The sequence below is a fragment of the Grampus griseus genome (genome assembly GCF_964374135.1).
Source record: "Grampus griseus genome assembly, chromosome: 6".
Taxonomy (NCBI): Eukaryota; Metazoa; Chordata; class Mammalia; order Artiodactyla; family Delphinidae; genus Grampus; species Grampus griseus.
The window spans coordinates 112,230,819-112,250,181 of record NC_139000.1 but is presented as its reverse complement, the minus strand read 5'-3'; the positions used below and the strand labels follow the sequence as shown (position 1 = coordinate 112,250,181).

The following is a 19,363-nucleotide window of genomic DNA, read 5'->3' as shown; positions in this document are numbered from 1 at the left end:
CAGAGAAGTCTGAAATAGACTCACACAAATATGCCCCACTAATTTTTGACAGAGACCCCCAAACAATTCAGTGGAAGGAAGATAACTTTTTTTTTTTTTTTTTTTTTGGTACGCGGGCCTCTCACTATTGTGGCCTCTCCCGCTGCGGAGCACAGGCTCCGGACGCGCAGGCTCAGCAGCCATGGCTCACGGGCCCAGCCGCTCTGCGGCATGTGGGATCTTCCCGGACCAGGGCACGAACCCGTGTCCCCTGCATCGGCAGGTGGACTCTCAACCACTGCACCAGGGAAGCCCGGGAAGATAACTTTTTTGGCAAATGGCATTGGAGCAGTTGGATATCCATACGTCCAAAAACAAAAACAAACTTCAACCTGTGTCTTACAACTTATAGAAAGATTCACTCAACATGGACCACAGACATAAATGTAACATGTAAGGCTATAAAAATTTTAGGAAAAAATTTAGGAGGAAATCTTTGGTAGGTAAATTTCCTAGAGTTGATGCCAAAAGCACGCTCCTTAAGGGAAATACTGACAAGTTGAACTTCATCAAAATTACTTTTGCTCTGTGATAGACCCTATCAAAAGGAAGAAAACCAAGCTACAGAGTGGGAGAAAATATTTGCAAGCAACATATCTGACAAAGGACTAGTATCTAGAATATATATTCTAAAATATGAAACTGGGAAGTAAAAGAATCCGGTTAGAAGATCAGCAAAAGATATGAACACTCATTTCACTGAGGAGGACATGCAGGTAGCAAGTAAGCACATAAGAATATGTTCAACGTCATCAGCCATTAGGGAAATACAAATGAAAAGAACAGTGAGATACCACTACACACCTATCAGAATGGCTAAAAAAAAGAAAGAAAGAAAAAAACGGACACCACCAAGTACTGGTAAGGATGTGGAGAAACAGGCTCACCCATACATTGTTGGTAGGGCTGTAAAGTTGGGATGTTAAACTGGCAGTTTCTTTAAAAGCCAGCCATGCAGTTACCATATGGCCCAGCTGTTGCACTCCTTTGCTTTTATCCCAGAGAAATGAAGCCTTAAGTTCACAAAAAATCTGTACGTGAATATTTATAGCAGCTTTGTTTATAATAGCCCAAACCTAGAAAAGAGGCAGATAATTCTTCCACGGGTGAATGGTTAAACAAACATATGTGGTGTGTCCATATCGTGGAGCACTATTTAGCAACGAAGAGGGAAGAACTGTTGACACACACAACCCCTGGATGGCTCTCCAGAGAGTCTTGCTGAGTGCGGAGAGCTAATCCCCGAAATGGTCGACTGTACGATTCCATTTATACAGCGTTGTTGAAGTGGAAGAGTTTTAGAAATAGAAAGCAGATTGTGGGTTGCCAGGGGTTAAGGAAGGGGTGGGAGACTGGAAGAGAGTGGGTGAGGCTGTAAAGGGCAGCACGAGGGGTCCTTGGGATGGAAAGTTCTGTGTCAGTCAGTGTCAATATCATGATTGTTCAAGAAGTTACCATTGGAAGAAACTGAGTAAAGGGTATATAGGAGCTCTCTGTATTATTTACAACCACATGTGAAATCACAATATCTCGAAATAAAAAGTTTAATTTAAAAAAGTGAACCCCTCGTAGGTGTGTGGTACTGTGCTAAGCATTGCAGAGTTGAGTACAGATGGGCACAGCCAGGCCTCATGCCACCCTCCGGAGGGAGGACTTATCACGTGAATCGGGGTGACGTTACACCTGGGCTAAGTGCTGTCAAGGAGAGGTGTGAGAACTCACAGTGAGAATTTGACCTGGTCAGGGAAGCCTGGCCCAGGTGGGAGGTAGGTTAGGAAGGCTTTCCTTACAGCTGCATGACTTTGGGCCAGTTACTGCAACTCTTTGTGCCTCAGTTTCCTCATCTGTTAAATGAGGATGATAACAGCACCTAAGATTTAGGGTTTTGGTTGTATTTAGTACCAATCTTAAATGAGTTAACTTGTAATGTGCCTAGGATGGTGCCTGACATATAGTAAACTCTGCTTGAGAGGGTTTCTTTAAATTAATTAATTAATTTTTATTTTTGGCTGCGTTGGGTCTTCGTTGCTGCACGCGGCCTTTCTCTAGTTGTGGCGAGCAGGGGCTACTCTTGGTTGTGGTGCACGGGCTTCTCATTGCGGTGGCTTCTCTTGTTGCGGAGCACAGGCTCTAGGTGCGCAGGCTTCAGTAGTTGTGGCATGTGGGCTCTAGAGCGCAGGCTCGGTAGCTGTGGCTCACAGGCTTAGTTGCTCTGTGGCATGTGGGATCTTCCTGGACCAGGGCACGGACCCGTGTCCCCTGCATTGGCAGGTGGATTCTTAACCACTGCACCACCAGGGAAGTCCTTGCTTGAGAGTTTGTTAACTGAATAAAGGGATGCTTGAGGTGATAGCTGAAGAATGCCTCGGAGCATTACCTAGATGAGGAGGTGAGGGTCTGTTCCCGGCTCAGGGAGCAGCTAAGCCTAGGGCAGGGGCTGGGGCCGGCCTGGTGGGGCTGAGAGGGAGATGTTCGCCCCGGGAGAGGCAGCAGAGGCCGGGCTGCATGGGCTTTGTGCGCTGTGTGGAAGAGTTTGTCTGCTAAGCATGGTGAGAAGTGATTAAGACCTAAATCCATGGCATGTGCAGAGATGACCCATCAGACCTGCTTTTAGAAAAGACCATGCTGGCTGTGGTGTGATCAGATGACAGAGGTCAGGGTGACTGTACATAGATCATTTGGGAACTCACTGCAGTGTACCAGGCCTTCTCCCTAGAGATTTTCATGGGTTAGCTCTACTTTTCCTAGCTCTGCAAGAATATATTTGCAAGTCGCTGTGTCTATTATAATGTTTTGTAATGGTTTTAAGTATATTTTTGACAATTTAAAAGGAAAAAAATGACTTTGTAGTATTGTTTTCATTTTTTATATGCCAAATTTCAGCTGCTGTATTATGGTTTAAATAGCCTTTTGTAGTCAAGCCTGGGAATCGAGTTTGAAACCTAGAGTGATTTAACACTGGTGTCCAGATTCCTTCTGTGTATTTCTTTTATGCTACCATAGAATCTTGACTATTTTATAGCAGTGCTGTGCAATAAAAACAGTTGTGCTGCAAATTCAAGACACATATGAAATTTTCAATTTCTTAGTATATACATTAAAAAGGTAAAAAGGAAATGGTGAGATTAATTTTAATAATATATTTTATTAAACCCAGTATATCTAAAGTGTTATTTCAGCATGGACTCAGTATGAAATTTTTAATGAAATACTTGACATTCTTTTTTGTCATGAAGTCCTACAAGCGCAGTAGGTATTTCTCCTTAGAGCCGTGTTTCAGGACTAGTGGCTGCTGATCACACAGGTCAGCTCTACAGGTTTCTGGGTTAAATAAGAATAGTTCTTTTTAAGTTATTGAATTTATAGAAATAGGAACCCATGCAGGCCTGAGTTTAATAAACCTTTGGAACAGAGTTGGTTGCTCTTGTTATAAGGAAACGTATGGAGTCTAGATGTCTCAGAGGTGTTCGTGATATGAAGTTTTTAGACATTTTGAAAGGGTTAAGTTAGCAGTCATCACTAGTGGTTTTTGAGGACTTTCAGGGATAAAATGTAGGAGCTATGTTGGAACTTGCTGATTGAGGGCCTAGGACACAGACAGTTTTATTTTAGAGCGATTTCTCAGTGTTCTATAGCCTCTAGCGAATTAACGCTCATTGACGTATGTTATCACATGTATTAAGCGCTTCTAGTGTGACCGTCGTGTAAAGAAGTGAAGAATAGAATGTCTGTGTCCTTTGCAAAATCTTAGCATATGTGCTTTGCTAATCAAAATTAAAATGACTCTTGAACTATTAATCCTTATTTTCTTTTAAAAGCCTTTTAGTTATTTACTCAAGAGCCACAATATTGAATTTGATCACCTCTATGGATACTGCAGAGTTCTTAGCATAAACAGTTATTTTCATACTATTCTATTTTAACATTTACCTTAAAATAAAACGCTTTTTTTTTTTTTTTTTTTTTTGCGGTACGTGGGCCTCTCACTGTTGAGGCCTCTCCCGCTGCAGAACACAGGCTCCGGACGTGCAGGCCCAGTGGCCATGGCCCACGGGCCCAGCCGCTCTGCAGCATGTGGGATCCCCCGGACCAGGGCACGAACCTGTGTCCCCTGCATTGGCAGGTGGACTCTGAACCACTGTGCCACCAGGGAAGCCCAAAACTCTTGTTTTAATTAGTATATTCTAACAAGTCTCAGTATAATAGGCTGTCTTTGGTGGAGGTAATCATAAAACATTAATAAAATTGCAAAGTGGTAAATACTTAATGTTTTCTTTGTAACTTAGGTGCTAGGTTTTGGTTATTCTCCCAAGACCAGATTAACACTGTTGTAGAGAGGATTTGTTTATTGAAGACTGAATTCCTTTCTCTTTTTTCACCTGGTTGATTGAGAAAACAGTCTGGCATTTTGACCACTATTATCCGTATATTATGTTCCAGTCACTGTGCCAGATGCTGAGACTAGAGCTCTCAAGCTTCACCTTCTCTCAGGTGGTCTTTAAGTTAGGGAATTTATATAATATACCTTTTAAAAGTAGTTATCTGTATTTTATTTTTCTAAAAAGTGTAAAAGCTTTACAAATAATTTTTTTTCCACTACAAATAATTTTTAATCGTTGCAGCTCTTTGAGGTTGTTTTTCCATGTGCCGAAGGAACATTTACTGAGGACAAGAGATTATCTTAACCCTTCAAATCTTCAGTGCTAGAATTCAGCACTTGAATTGGAGTGCGCATCGCTCCGTTCATCCTTTACTTTCTATGTGTACTCATCATGACAAAGCTAAGAAGTCTTGCTTTACCAGGCTTACTGGGTGGACCGCTCCTACGGCTTCACCTTTCAAGTCCCACACACGAACCTCTCAAGCCTGTTGCTGGTGTCTAGCTCACTAATGTTGAACTGTCATTTGGGTGTTGAGCAAGTAGGTGGATGCATTTAAAACATCAAACTATTTAGGAGTTACATTGTTTTTAAAGTATGGAGTAAGAACAGTGAAACGTGTGCTTAGTTGTTATCTGCTGGGAAAAAATAGAAATCGTGACCTATTATACTTTTCATGGCTGATATTTGACCATGGGCTCTGAAGGTTTAAATTTTAAAATGGGGACTTCCCTGGTGGCGCAGTGGTAATGAATCTGCCTGCCAATGCAGGGGACACGGGTTCGAGCCCTGGTCCGGGAGGATCCCACATGCCGCGGTGCAACTAAGCCCATGCGCCACAACTACGGAGCCCGTGCACCACAACTACTGAAGCCTGCGTGCCTAGAGCCCGTGCTCCGCAACAAGAGAAGCCACGGCAATGAGAAGCCCGTGCACCGCAATGAAGAGTAGCCCCCGTTCACCACAACTAGAGAAAGCCTGTGTGCAGCAACTAAGACCCAACGCAGCCAAAAATAAATAAATAAATAAATAAATTTTAAAATGATGAAAGGAGAATGAAATTTTAAAAATGTGTAAATGACAGTATTTTAAAATTAGTATTTGCATCTGGTAAGGTATTCAAAAGGGGCATACAGTTTCCCTCTCAGACCTGGTACTTCAGTCACTGTTCCTTTTCCCTGTGGGGAGCTTTCTTGGAACTCCCTCCGGAGATGGACTGTACATACACAACCAGTTGTGTACTGTATTTCATCCTCTACCACAGCCCCCCTTTTTCGGGGGACCCCCCACATATATTGTAGTGTACTATAAACCCTTCTCTGTACTTTGTCTTTTAACTTAACGATTGATTTTGGAGATTGTTTTATACCACTACCTGAAGAAATTCTTCATTCCTTTTTACAGCTTCTTGGTGAGAATAGAATTATTAAATGATCCCCAAAGACTTAACACAATAGAGTTAGTTATTGTTACAGTGAATCAAGTTAGTATATATATATTTTTAATACAGAGATCAGAAGTTTCCTTCGACTTATTAAAGTAGATGTTTTTTTTTTTTTTTTCGGTATGCGAGCCTCTCGCTGTTGTGGCCTCTCCCGTTGCGGAGCACAGGCTCCAGACACGCAGGCTCAGCGGCCGTGGCTCACGGGCCCAGCTGCTCCGCGGCATGTGGGATCTTCCCGGACCCGGGCACAAACCCGTGTCCCCTGCATCGGCAGGCGGACTCTCAACCACTGCGCCACCAGGGGAGCCCTAAGTAGATGATTTTTATTAAATGTTGGGAAAATGTTAAAGCCATTTTTCCCCCTTTGTTTTTTCAGATAAGCAGACAGCTAAATGGAGTCTGAGCAGCTGTTTCATAGAGGCTACTATAGAAACAGCTACAACAGTATAACAAGTGCGAGTAGTGACGAGGAGCTTTTAGACGGAGCAGGTGTGATTATGGACTTTCAGACTTCTGAAGATGACAACTTGTTAGATGGTGACACAGCAGTTGGTAAGTTTGGCATTACAACTCTTAGTATTTATAGTCATGAATGTCTGCTAATAAATATATACATTGTTTTATTGAGGTCAAGTTTTGGGGTTATTTTTCTTTTTCACTGTGGTATTTCATGTACCATAAACTTAACCATTTTAAGAGTGTACAGTTCAGTGGCATTTAGTACCTTTACAGTGTTATGCAACTACCATTTGTGTCTAGTTTTCATTACCCCAAAAGAAAGCCTTGTATATGGGTACACTTTAAAATCTTAGTATACATAGTACAGAGAGGTATACAGCTGTAATTGGAGCTGTCAGAAGAACAGAACTGATGGGATACACAGAGAGAGAGAGGCATGTAGAAAGAGATTTATTATGAAAGATTGGCTCATGTGATTGTGAAGGCTAAGTCCCACCATCTGCCATCTGCAAGCTGGGGACCCGGGAGAGCTGGTGGTGTAGTTCCAGTCCAGTCCCAAAGGCCTGAGAACCAGGGCAGCCAGTGGTGTAATCCCAGTCTGAGTGCGAAGGCCCAGACACAGGAGTGCTGATGCCCCAGGGCAGAAGAAAGATATCCCAAATCAAGCAGAGAGCAAAGTTTTTAGTCTACCGATTCAAATGCTTATCTCTTCTGGAAAGACCCTCACGGACACACCCAGAAATGATGTTCTGCCAGCTATCTGGGCATCCTGAAGTCCAGTCAAGTTGACACATAAAATTAACCATCACAACAATCATCGTATCACAAGCGTGGAAAGTAATGAATTTCTACAAAGTGAACACACTTATATACCTCAATCAAGAAATAAAACATGACTGGTTCCCCCAGAATCCTCCCTTGTTCCCCCTTCCAGTTTCAAAGGTAACTATTATTTTGATTTCTATCACCACAGACTACTTTTGCAGGTATTTAAACTTTATATAAATGGATTTATACTATATATATTCTTTTGAGTCTGGTGTCATTTACTTATGTCTTGATTCATCTGTTTTGTTTATATAGCAGTAGTTAAATTTATTTTCATTGCCATGTAGTATGCCATTGTGTAAATATGCTGCAATTTATCTGTTCTACCCATCATATATTTTTATGGTTATTTTAGTGCATATCATTTACACAATTCTGTAGGATTTATACCTCAGAATCACATCTCAGGTTGTAACCTGTACATTCTGTCAGCTGTGTGTGAGTTTTGGTTGCTTCACACCTTCACCAATACTTGATGTTATCAGTTTTTAAAATTTTAGCTATTCTAATTGTGGGTGCAGTAATCTCATATTTTGGTTTTAATTTACATTTGCCTAATGACCTGTGAGTTTAAATGCCTGTGGTATGTTGATTGGCTTTTTAGATAGCCTCTTTTGAAGTGCCTGTTCAATCTTTTTGCCTATTTTATAAGAGTTCTTTATGCATTCTGATTGAGTCCTTCGTTAGGTTTATGTATTGCAAGTGTCTTCTCTTGCTCTGTGGTATGCCTTTTCACTCTTTTTTTAGCCGCTTGACGGCATGTGGGATCTTGCCGGACCGGGGCATGAACCCGTGTCCCCTGCATTGGCAGGTGGACTCTCAACCACTGTGCCACCAGGGGAGCCCCCTTCTCACTCTTAATGGAATCTTTTGATGAAGGTGTCGTCAATTTTAATGAAAAGCAGTTAATCTTTTCCTTTATTTTTTATACTTTTTGTGTTCTGTTTAAGATAGCTTCCCATACCTCAAGGTCAAGAAGATATTCTCTCGTTTTCTCCTAGAAGTTTTATTTTTTGTCTTTCACATTTAGATTTATAATCTACCTGCAATTAATTTTTATATGTGATGTGAGTTAAGTGTTCAGGTTCATTTTTTTCCCATATGGATAACTAGTTGGCTCATATATTGAAAAAACCTTCCATTCTCCAGAGTACTGCACTGACATCTTTGTCATCTGTCAAGTGGATGTATTTCTGTAGGTCTGTTTCTTGACTTTTTACTCGCTTACATTGAAATACTTGGCTATCTTTGTACCAAAACCCAGCATATATATGAGTTTTTGTTTTTCACATTGGTTTTATGTAAATGTAGTCCATTTACATTTAATGTAACCACTGATATATTTAAGTTCAAATCTACTATATTTATGTTCTATTTGCACAGCTGTCTTTTTTTCCTTTCTTTATTTCTCTTCCCCCCAGTACCTTGTTAGTTATGCATTCTTTTATATTCTGTTTGGTGGGTTACTCTAGAGATTATAACATGCACTCTATTAGTTCTACTATAAATTACTACTTTTACCACTTTATGGGAAATGTAAGGGCCTTACAATACTTTACCTCTTTTTATCCCCCCTCCTGCTTTTTGTGCCATTGTTGTCCTCTCTGTTAATTCTTTATATATTTTAAACTGCATGAGACATTATTATTGTCATCTTGTGTCAATGCCTATTTAGATTTTGTGGCTTTACTTTTTCCATTGCTCTTCATTCTGTCCTGCATTTTCATGTTTCTGTCTGGGATAGTTATCTTTCCGCCTGAAGAACTCTCATTAGTATTTCTTTTAATTATAATCTACTAGCAATAAATTCACACAGTTACAAGCCTTTGTTTCACCTTTGTTTTTGAAGGGTATTTTTGCAGCTGTATTCCAGATCTACAGTTATCTTCTTTGAACACTTTAAAGATGTAATTTTGGTGTCATTTGCCTTCTGCTGAAAAGTCAGCTATCAGTGGTATTTTCCCCTACTCTGGCTTCTTTTAAGGCTTTTTTCCTTGTCTTTGGTTTTTCAGAAGCTTAACCATAGTGTGCCTAACTGGTTTTCTTTGTATTTATTCTGGCTGGGGTTACTAGAACTCCTGAATTATGACTTGATTTATTTATTTATTTTTTATTTCATCTTTGGATAATTTTGACCAGTGTGTCCTCAAATACTGTTTCTGCCATCTCCCCTGCTCCCCACCTCTGCCCGACCCCTCTTTTAGGACTCCATTCACATGTGTTACATCTTTTCACTGAGATCCTTGTGTTTCTTATGCTCTTTTCTGTATTTTCCTTTTTTCATTTGGATATTCCAACTCATTAGGGTAAATACCAAGGAACATGATAGCTCGATCAAATACTATGTTTAGTTTTGTGAGAAACTGCCAAACTGTCTTCCAGAGTGGCTGTGCCATTTTGCATTCCCCCCGGCAACGAATGAGCGTTCCAGTGCTCCACATCCTTGTCCGCATTTGGTGTTCTCAGTGCTCTGGATTTGTTGCAACAGGTGTGTAGTGCTATCTCATTGTTTTCTATCAAGTTTTGAATTTCAGTTATTTATCAGTCATAAAATTTCCATTTGATTATTTTTTTTCTTTATTTTTTTGGCTGCATCGGGTCTTAGTTGCGGCACGCAGGGTCTTCGTTGAGGCACGCAGGATCTTTCGTTGTGGTGCGGGCTCTTCGTTGTGGCGCATGGGCTTCTCTCTAGCTGTGGTGCGCAGGCTTCTCTCTAGTTGTGGCGCGCAGGCTCCAGGGTGCGTGGGTTCTGTAGTTTGCGGCACACAGGCTCTCTTGTTGAGGCATGCAAGCTCAGTAGTTGTGGCACGTGGGCTTAGTTGCCCCATGTCCCCCATGGCATGTGGGATCTTAGCTCCCTGGCCAGGGATTGAACCTGCGTCCCCTGCATTGGAAGGCAGATTCTTTGACGCTGGACCACCAAGGAAGTCCCTCCATTTGATTATTTTTAAGTAGACTTCTGTATTCTGGGAGAAATTCAGTGTTTGTGTGTGTGTGTGTTTTTCCCTATTAATCACTTGTTTAAAGTCTGTGTCTTCTAATGTATGGATCACCTGTGGGTCTGTATCTTTTGCCCCTTTTTCCTCTTGGTTTTCAGTCTTTTGGCCCTGACTGTGGCTGGATGGGCTTTGTAATTTTTTTACAGACTGCTGGACATTGTGTACAAATAATTATAGGTGCTCTGGATGATATCTTCACCGTAGTGTATTTAGTTTTTTTTGGCAGGCAGGTAGTCTAGGATCCAATTACAATGATCCCATCAAAGATGGAGAGAATTTTCAGCCTGGTTTCAGACTTTCTGAGGGTTAGTCTATTTTGGGCTGACTTTATTTTTAGGGCACAGCCCCTTGAGGATTTTAGTAGAAAGCCTACTAAAGTGTGTTTACGAAGACTTTCTCTTTTTTGGGCCCTTAAATTCAGTTTCTGTCTCTCTGGCATTTTGAAACTGATGACAGCTCTGCTTATCATTTTAGTCTCTTAACCACTGCCGTGTGCTTGGTTTCTCAGCCTCTTGCTCACGAAGTTTAGGAATTGTAGATATTTTTAGGGAAAAGCATCATAGCATGAACTGTTCTCTTTTCTCCAGGATATTGGCCCGTTCAAGTCCACTTGCCTTGGTGGTTTTGTCTCCGTGGCCCCGTGAGACTGGCGAAAGCTCCCAGCTGGGCCTCTCAGTCACGGTGCTGCTCTGAACCAGGAAGCGACTCAGGGCAAACAGTGACCAAGGCTGTTAGGTTTACCTGTTTCACTTCTTCTCTCAGTGTTGGCACTTCAGGTTCTCACGCCTTTTATCTTCTCCGGCTATTTTGTTAAATGTTCTTTGATTTAAAAACAGCAGCAGCAGTATTTTGCTGTTATTAATCATTGGCTCACCTCATGATTGATGGAGTTTTTCCTAATTTTAATTACAAGTTATAAACCAGCTAAACACATGTATTCATAATTTGAAAAATCAGGTGAAATTTAACAGCATACCCACTTTTCTGTGTTTAAGTAGCTCCTTGGCCCTGTGTGTGAAACAGAGAAGTAATGCAGGGCAGTAGAAAGACACAGGAGGACCTCGCTCTTTCTATCTTTCCACACTGCCGTCCAGTGTTGGTGATGTCTTCACTCATGGTTTTCCATAGGACACAGTGTCACGTAGGAAGGAAGGGGCAAGGGGGGAAGAAAGGGTCTTTTTTTGTTCTTTTTTTTTTTTCTCTATCAGGGAGGACAATTTTCTAGAACACAGAACACACTCGTACGTCACTGGCCAGAAGTGGGTTACATGACCACACCTAGACTGATCACTGACTAGGAGGCTTTTTGACTGGTTAGAACAATCATGATTTGTTCCTTGCAGTTAGGCACATTACCAACCAAACAAAATTAAGGTTCTGTTAACAAGGGAGAAGTTGGAATGACCATAGGGTAAGCAACCATTAATGTTTCTCATACAGAGTCTGTCCTCTGAGTTAGCCTAGTTGAAGGTACAAGTTGTGGAACAGTGGTTGACGACAACTATCTAAGTGTCAAATTGGGTGGTACAGATTATAAATTTTACATCTCGAAAAGAGGATATTATTTCAATACCTGTTTAGAATTGTGGAGTGTTCTGGAAAGGGAGATAATGCATGAAGGCCCAGCGGTAGGAAAAGATACTAGGTTGTGAGACAGCGAATGTCCTTGGTAGGATGGTGATACCCTTTCTTTCAGCAGAGCCGAAGTGGTTCTGTTCACAGTAGCTGGGAGAGGACAGTCCTGCGGTAGAAGTGCGGGCCTCAGCGAGACCTCCCTGCCCGGGTCAAGGCAGGTGCCCAAGAAGAGAGCTCATCTCTGTGTCTGCTCTGTGTGTGGAGCGTGGAAATAGACAATGGACAAGCAGTTGAGTCTTTGTGTGTGTGTGTGTGTGTGTATATATTATGCGGGTCTCTCACTGTTGTGGCCTCTCCCATTGCAGAGCACAGGCTCCGGATGCGCAGGCTCAGCGGCCATGGCTCACGGGCCCAGCTGCTCCGCGGCATGTGGGATCTTCCCGGACCGGGGCACGAACTCGTGTCGCCTGCATCGGCAGGCGGACTCTCAACCACTGTGCCACCAGGGAAGCCCCAGTTGAGTCTTAAATATTCTTTTATGACTCAATATCTCTCTAGAATACCAAAGAATAATTAATCACTGGAAAGAACTGGTAGTGTTTGGCATATGTGTTGAGTAGAAATCTTATGTTCATTGACTTTCAAGTTGTAGACCTGAACTTACATCTTGGCTCTGCCAGTTACTCGCTCTGTAACCCTTGCAAGTCACTTTGCCTGAGTTTTTTCCTCTGTAACTAGCAGTGGTACTCTTTTCTCCTGTGTTCCTTCCCCTTTAGGTGTATTAGACTTTGTTCCCCCAACTTGAACAATTTTCTTTTAATTTAGCGTTCAAGTGAGATGTCAGGAACATTGCTGGTAGTATTAAAAAGAGATATAGTTCTAAAACTAAAATACGACTCTGGATTAGGATTTAGGTTGTAGAGATAAACCACTTTGGACTCCCCTGACTCCACTGGATAATTGAGTTACTTATTTGTTACATAGCTAGCCCTTGTTTTGAAAGCAAAGAGATGGACCCAAATCTCAAAAATGAAATCAGCCTTGTCTGCTCAGAGTGAATCCTAAATAATCCAGAACACACTGTGACTAAAAAATAGAAGTTATCCTTAGTAATGATGACTAATTAGTAGTGTCGAAAATCTAAGCTAGTGAAAAGCTGAAAAATTACACTTGATATGTATTTATATTAAGTATATTGAGTGAGTCACTTTAGTCTAAAATTCAGATTCTTTGGAAAATGCAAAATTTTTCATTACAAGTAGCAGGAAGAGAGTGCCAAGGTGTTGTTGTCAGAGTTGTTTTCATTACAGAGAACCATAAGGTTCTTGCTTCACTGAAGATGAAACACACGCGCGTTCCTCTGTACAACTGAAGTGTTATTCTTAAATGTACGGCTCTCACTGGGAGTAAGAGAACTGGCTGACGGGGTAAAAACTAGAGTCGGCCACTGTTCAGCAAATGAACTCTCAACGGTTAATTCGTGTTAATGACGGTAATGAGTTTAACATTTAGATTCTTCTATCCCGCTTCGTCACGCGTGAATTGTGAATAGTATGGCTTACTTGCTGTATCAGGAGTCACTCCCAGCTCTCTAGATTGTGCGTGGATGGTAGTGTCACAAACCGAGAGAGGAAGTGGGCAAGGAACGGTAGCATCCAGAGGGCTTGCTCCTGATTGCTTCTGTTTCCTGTCTATAGAGAACCTTAAACCAACTCGGAAATACTAAATTCAAATGTCAGGTGTTAGTTTTATTTCCAAGACCTTGGGACATATAATCACTGGGAATGGAATGCAGAGACATCACACAGATGGTTGTATTCTGTTTCACATATGCATCACATCCTGAGCCTCAGAACTCAGAAACCACGTACAGCTGCATGGGCTGAGAGGTGGGTCGTTCTGTTCTAGGTCTTGTGACCCTTCCACCTCTGCTCAAACTTAACTTACCTAGGGGCTTCCCTGGTGGCGCAGTGGTTGAGAGTCCGCCTGCCGATGCAGGGGACACGGGTTCGTGCCCCGGTCAGGGAAGATCCCACGTGCCGCAGAGCGGCTGGGCCCGTGAGCCATGGCCGCTGAGCCTGCGCGTCCGGAGCCTGTGCTCCACAACGGGAGAGGCCACAACGGTGAGAGCCCCGCGTACTGCAAAAAACAAAACAAACAAAAAAAAAACACTTAACTTAACCTTCTGAGCTGTTACAAGAGATTCCAGCATTTTCATTTGCATATCTACTGTTAGATTTAGCTTTATTCAAAATGTTGTGATTTTATTTGTCACATACCCTCTGGGTGGTGTGTTTGTCAGAAGTGTCTCTACTAGAAATTTCAGCAGGAAAGGCCTGGCGAAGTGGATGCAGAGGGACCATGCCAGAAGCTGGCTGACCATCTACAGGATACCTCTTAGGATTTGGCCAAACCTGCCAGTGCAGGGTCCAGTCCTTTGTCCTGCTAGACACAGAAGCATGGTGTCAGCCCCAGGAAACGGAGCTGTTTCTTAGAAGTGGATTCATATTAACCAGGATCTTACATCTTGTTAGGTAAAAGTGCGAATGTATTTACAGTGAGTAATATACTAATGCTTTACTTCATTTGAAAGAAAGGACGTAAAGCAGCGTATAAAGGTACACAAAATTCAGTAATTAACATAAGTATTTGAGAAGCCTGAAGCAAAAGGAAAACAGGTTGAAATGACATAAAATGTAGAGATGAATGAGGCCAATGAAAACATTAGCGATATACTACTTACTTTCTGAGGGGAGACTAGGAATTTGGCTCTAAGCTTTGTAGCAGCAAGTGAAATGAGGGAACCTGTTTAGTTAAGTGATTCACAGTGTTTATGAGAGAAAAACCCAATCAGTTTCTCAGCAGAAGCCCTATTACTGATATTAAGATAATCCATTTTTGAGAAACATTATGAAGTGGTTCCTATCTATGTACTAGACTGATTTTTCAAGACTTTGCTTGGAGTAAACAGCAGTGATTTTCACAGGGCTTTTGTGATAACATCCATCAGTATTGCTGACTTGAATCACAAGACCTAATTCCACAAGGGTACTGTATTATATGGTACAGGCATTGATTATTTATGATGATCTGGCAGGATCCATAGGTGTATCTTAGAGTATCTTGGAATAGATGGACAGTATGAAGAGTTTCAGAAGTCATCAAGGTATATTATTATCGTGATTTTTTTTTTGCTGAAGGTTTGATATATATTAGATAGCAGTGATCTTAGAATTATATTTCGGAATTATAACGGAGCTATTTACTTACATTCAGCTCGTTTTCCTTAAGAAGTTGAAAAAGCCTAACAAAACCTAAGACTGAATAGAAGCCGCTAGAAGGCCTCTTAATGAAGAGTGGGCAGGGTTGGGGGTCTTTGTTTTGAAAATAATTTTGTTCCTACTGGAAGTCATAGGTAAATGATTAACAGAAGGTCCAAAACTTATGTTCCATGTGACAAGATCATGATGATTGCAGCTATGACAGATTTTAAAGGGAGTAGCTACCACAGACATTAAAAAAAAAATGTATTCACAAAATGCCTGGTTTTAACTAATATTTAAGTATACCTTTTAAGGCAATAGTTCTCAGACCTTTTTGTTCTCAAGATCCCTTTCTATTCTTAAAAGATTATTGAGGACCCTAACAAGCTTGTTTTTTTTTTTTAAATGTAGGTTATAGCTATCCATATTTACCGTATTAAAAATTAAATTTCAATCCTTTATTAATTCACTTAAAAATAACAACTAGTTATAACATTAATAACACTTTTTATGAAAAAAATAACTGTTTTCCAAAGTAAAAATAAATTGAGTGAGAAGAGCAACGTTTCATGTTTTTGTAACTATCTCTAATGTCTAGCTTAATAGGAAACATCTAGATTCTTAGATCTGCTTCCTCATTCAACTTCGTGTAATGTGTTGTTCAGTTGAAACCTATGAGAAATATGTAAGAAAATTTGGCCTTATACAAATATATATTAAAGAAGAAATAATTTCATAGCCTTTGCAGATCATTGTGGATATCCTTCTTTGATACTACACCCAAACTCGGCAGAGGGTAATTTCTTAAAGGTTAATTGCAGTGTGGTAAGTGAACCCATACTAATGAACTTTCTGTGTTGCGTTACATTAAAATCCATTGGCCTATCTTGTGCTTCTGAATGGATCTATTACCCATACATGCTTTTATAATATGCATTAGTCATTTGGAAATTGAGGCAGTGATTTATCAGTTTGCTAGGGTTGCGGTAGCAAAGTACCACAGACTGGGTGGCTTAAACGACCGAAATTAATTTCCTCACAGTTCTGGAGGCTGAAGGTCCAAGATGGAGGTTTTGGTTGTTCGTTTCTTCTGAGGCCTCTCTCCTTCGCTTGTAAATGGCAGTCTTCTCCCTGCGTCCTCACATGGTCTGTGTATATCTGTGTCCTGATTGCTTCTTCCTTGAGGGTACTAGTTCTACTGGATGAGGCCTTGCCCCAGTGACCTTACTGAGCCTCAGTTACCTTTTTAAAGGCCTTACCTCCAAGTCTGGTCACATTCTGAGGTGCTGGCGGCGAGGGCTTTTATCATATGCGTTTGGCAGGACACGGTTCAGCCCATAATTCAGATTTATGCAGATCTTGCTAATGTTCACACATTTTATTACAGAAAACCAACAAATCACATTTTGTTGCCACCAATCCCACAATCCCATCAGAAGTCTTTAAGTGCTGGGCAGCTGTCAGGCTCACACTGGTGAATACAAGTTTTCCAAACTTTAATTTTTGCTTTTCCTCAAGAAGGAGCCATTGTTCCACGGTATACACAAAAAATACTTTGTGTATTCTTCCCATTAAAAGGGTGTATACTCAAGAGTTGCTATTTCGTAAAGCGAATAACCTTTACTGTTTTATGAAGGACATGTGGAAGGGAAACAGGCCTTTGTTCTCTGGTGGTGATGTGGTGGCACAGAGTACAGTGCCTGCTCGTCCATCTCGGTGCCCCTGCTTGGCTTTGTGCTAGGTGCCAGCCGTGTACCTGCTATTACTCATGTACCGTAAATACTGTAGAGTGAAAAAGACAGATGCTGTTGTGGAGGCTCACTAACCCTCCCACCCCCACTCCGAGATCCCTGGGGCCTGTCATCAGGTTACTTTACATGGCAGAAGGACTTTGCAGTTTTGAGTAAGTGAGGAGTCTTGAGATGGAGCGATTTCTCTTGGATTATCTGGCTAGCTCCTTGCAAGGCGGAGGCAGGAGGCTGAGTCCGAGACCCGAGGCTGGGGTACTAAGAGGAAGGGGGCCGCGGCCCAACTGGAGAAGGAAGCTGAAAAGGCCAAGGGGAGAAGTCTCCCCCGGAGCCTCCAGAAGGAGCGCATCCCGGCAGACACCTTGATTGTACACACCTGACCTCAGCAGCTGGAAGAGAGCACGTTTGTATTGTTTCAGACCACTCAGTTTGTGGCAGTCTGTTACAGTAGCGATAGGAAACTGGTGCAAATGTATCATTTCAGTCACACACAAATGTGTTATTATGAAAATGTTTTAACCCCACAGACCCCCTGCAAAAGATCCTGGGCATCTCCGGGGTGGGGGGGGTCTGTGGGGCACACGTGACCATACTGTGAGAATTCTGACTTAAGATAAGCCCGCTGCAAAATGCACATTGGGTGACTGAATAAGGTGACTTGCTGTGTTGTATTATAAGCTATAAGAATGGAAGGGCTTATATAAAAAGGGTAAAATCTGTTTGTATAATGTGATCCCAGTTCTCTTAAAATACTATATACACACACATACCCCGCACAAATTTGGAGGGAGATACACCAAAATAATGATTTTTTCCCCTGGGTGGTGGATTTTTTTTTTTTTAAATGCTTTGCAGTGTTTTCCAGATTGTCACCAATTTGTCTTCAGATTTATAAAACTGAGCCAGAACTTCCAACTCACTATAAGGTGTATTTGTCAATGTAGGAAGATAGAACATATTTCATGAATAGTTTAACTTGCTTTATAACTTAAAATTTAGCCATGTGGCAAATGGGCCTTCTTTGGTTCTCTTGTGCTGGGCGTTGTAAATGTCAGATTGGGGCTTGTGCCTGGCCTGCATATCTCCAGGTCTTTGAACATGTTTCCTCTGCCTGTAATAGCAGTTAGTACTGTGCTTTGCTTCTCAGGTTACACCTCACGCCCCTAGAAGGCCTTCCCTGACTTCTCAGGTTTGGCTTAGGGGCCTCTCCTGTGTTGTGAACTGTGTTGCTTCTGTTGTATGTTTGCTTTCCTGACTTTTCTTATTTGTTTTGGTTGTAGCTTGCCTTCCTCCTAGACTAAGCCCACTATCTTTCTGTCTAATTATCCTACTAATTTGTGTTGGCCTGTAAGCCATTAATTTTTCTGTCTGCATTGTTCTGTTTAGAGCCGATCCATTATGTACTGATGACATATCTGAACTCTTGATGAGCAATCTTATTTTCCTTATTTCTGAATTTTGTGGGGCTGGGATATTAGTGAACCGTGGACAGCCACGGATGTTGTTTATTTCATCCTCCCTTCTTACCGTGTTTGATATATTGGCATACATCCAGTAGAAGCTTGTTAAAAGTTTGCTACTTTATAAAATATTCATCTGTTTAACATATTAGCTAGTCTTATTTTATAGTGTTTAGGAGTCTGTTTTCCTTTTTATTTATTGAACGAATATTGGTGTATTGAGAAAAGTTTTGGTTTAACTGGACATCTATGAAGCCAGTAGGATATTCAGTGGAGTGGTAGGAACTGTCATTCACCCATGTTGTTACAGCTGTATTGCACAGGGGCCGAAAGTGGCAGTGTCATCATCATCCAGGAGGGAAAAGGCACAGGATGGAATATACTGTCTGTGTTACATCCAGCTCCCTGACGGTCGTCACTGTCATCACTTCTGTTTCTCATTTTTCTTATCTGAAAAATGAAGACAAAATATCAGATCTATTCTACCCACCCAACTCAGATTAGTTTTGAAAACAAAATAGAAGAATATAGTAAAAGAAATGGTGCAAATGTTGCTGTTATACCTGAGAGTCCTTTGTGGCAATTTTGGCTTGGGTGCTCAAAGGTTAAACTTACTTATACTTAGTGTAGCCATTAAACAGATTACATCATGACATTCACATAGATTATCCTGGGTTCACAATAATCTTATATGGTTAACTTCAGGGCTTAGTGATGACTTGGCTTGACTTGGAGAAATGCTAATTCTAGACCTGGGGCAGGGAAAATACAAGATGAGCCCAGGGTATGTGTAGTACCAGAGGAAGGAAGTGCTCAAAAACAGAAAGATGAAGGCGTGTCAAAGGAACACTGGAACCAACCTGAGAGAGTACCTAGTGACCAAACCTGGAACCATTTGAGCAAAAACCAATAAGGTAGAATTGGATTATAACCAAAGTGTAAGATAAATACAAATGAATACATATACAGATAAATAAATGGGGGGGAAAAGACAAGTCTCCCATGTAGAATTACAAATAATTTATGTAGCTCTTCTACCCTCATGGAGGAGGAGCTTAACTCCTACCTCCTCCTTTGAGGATGGGCTAGACTTAGTGACTTACTTCCAAAGAATGGAGGAGGGGAAAATGATAACCGAGTACTGGATGTTCCCACCAGCACTGAGGCCA

General features: G+C 41.4%; 1 protein-coding gene across 3 annotated transcripts in view; it reads left to right on the top strand.

Annotated features, from left to right (window-relative positions):
- CLCN3 (chloride voltage-gated channel 3) overlaps positions 1 to 19,363 on the top strand; it is an 82,865-nt gene that overhangs the window by 5,758 nt on the left and 57,744 nt on the right. For all 3 annotated transcript variants that reach the window (XM_082656612.1, XM_082656615.1, XM_082656613.1), the window contains exon 2: positions 6,239 to 6,414. In XM_082656612.1, coding sequence (XP_082512738.1) covers positions 6,255 to 6,414 — 160 coding nt within the window. In that variant the 5' untranslated portion in view covers positions 6,239 to 6,254. The remainder of the gene's footprint in view (positions 1 to 6,238; positions 6,415 to 19,363) is intronic.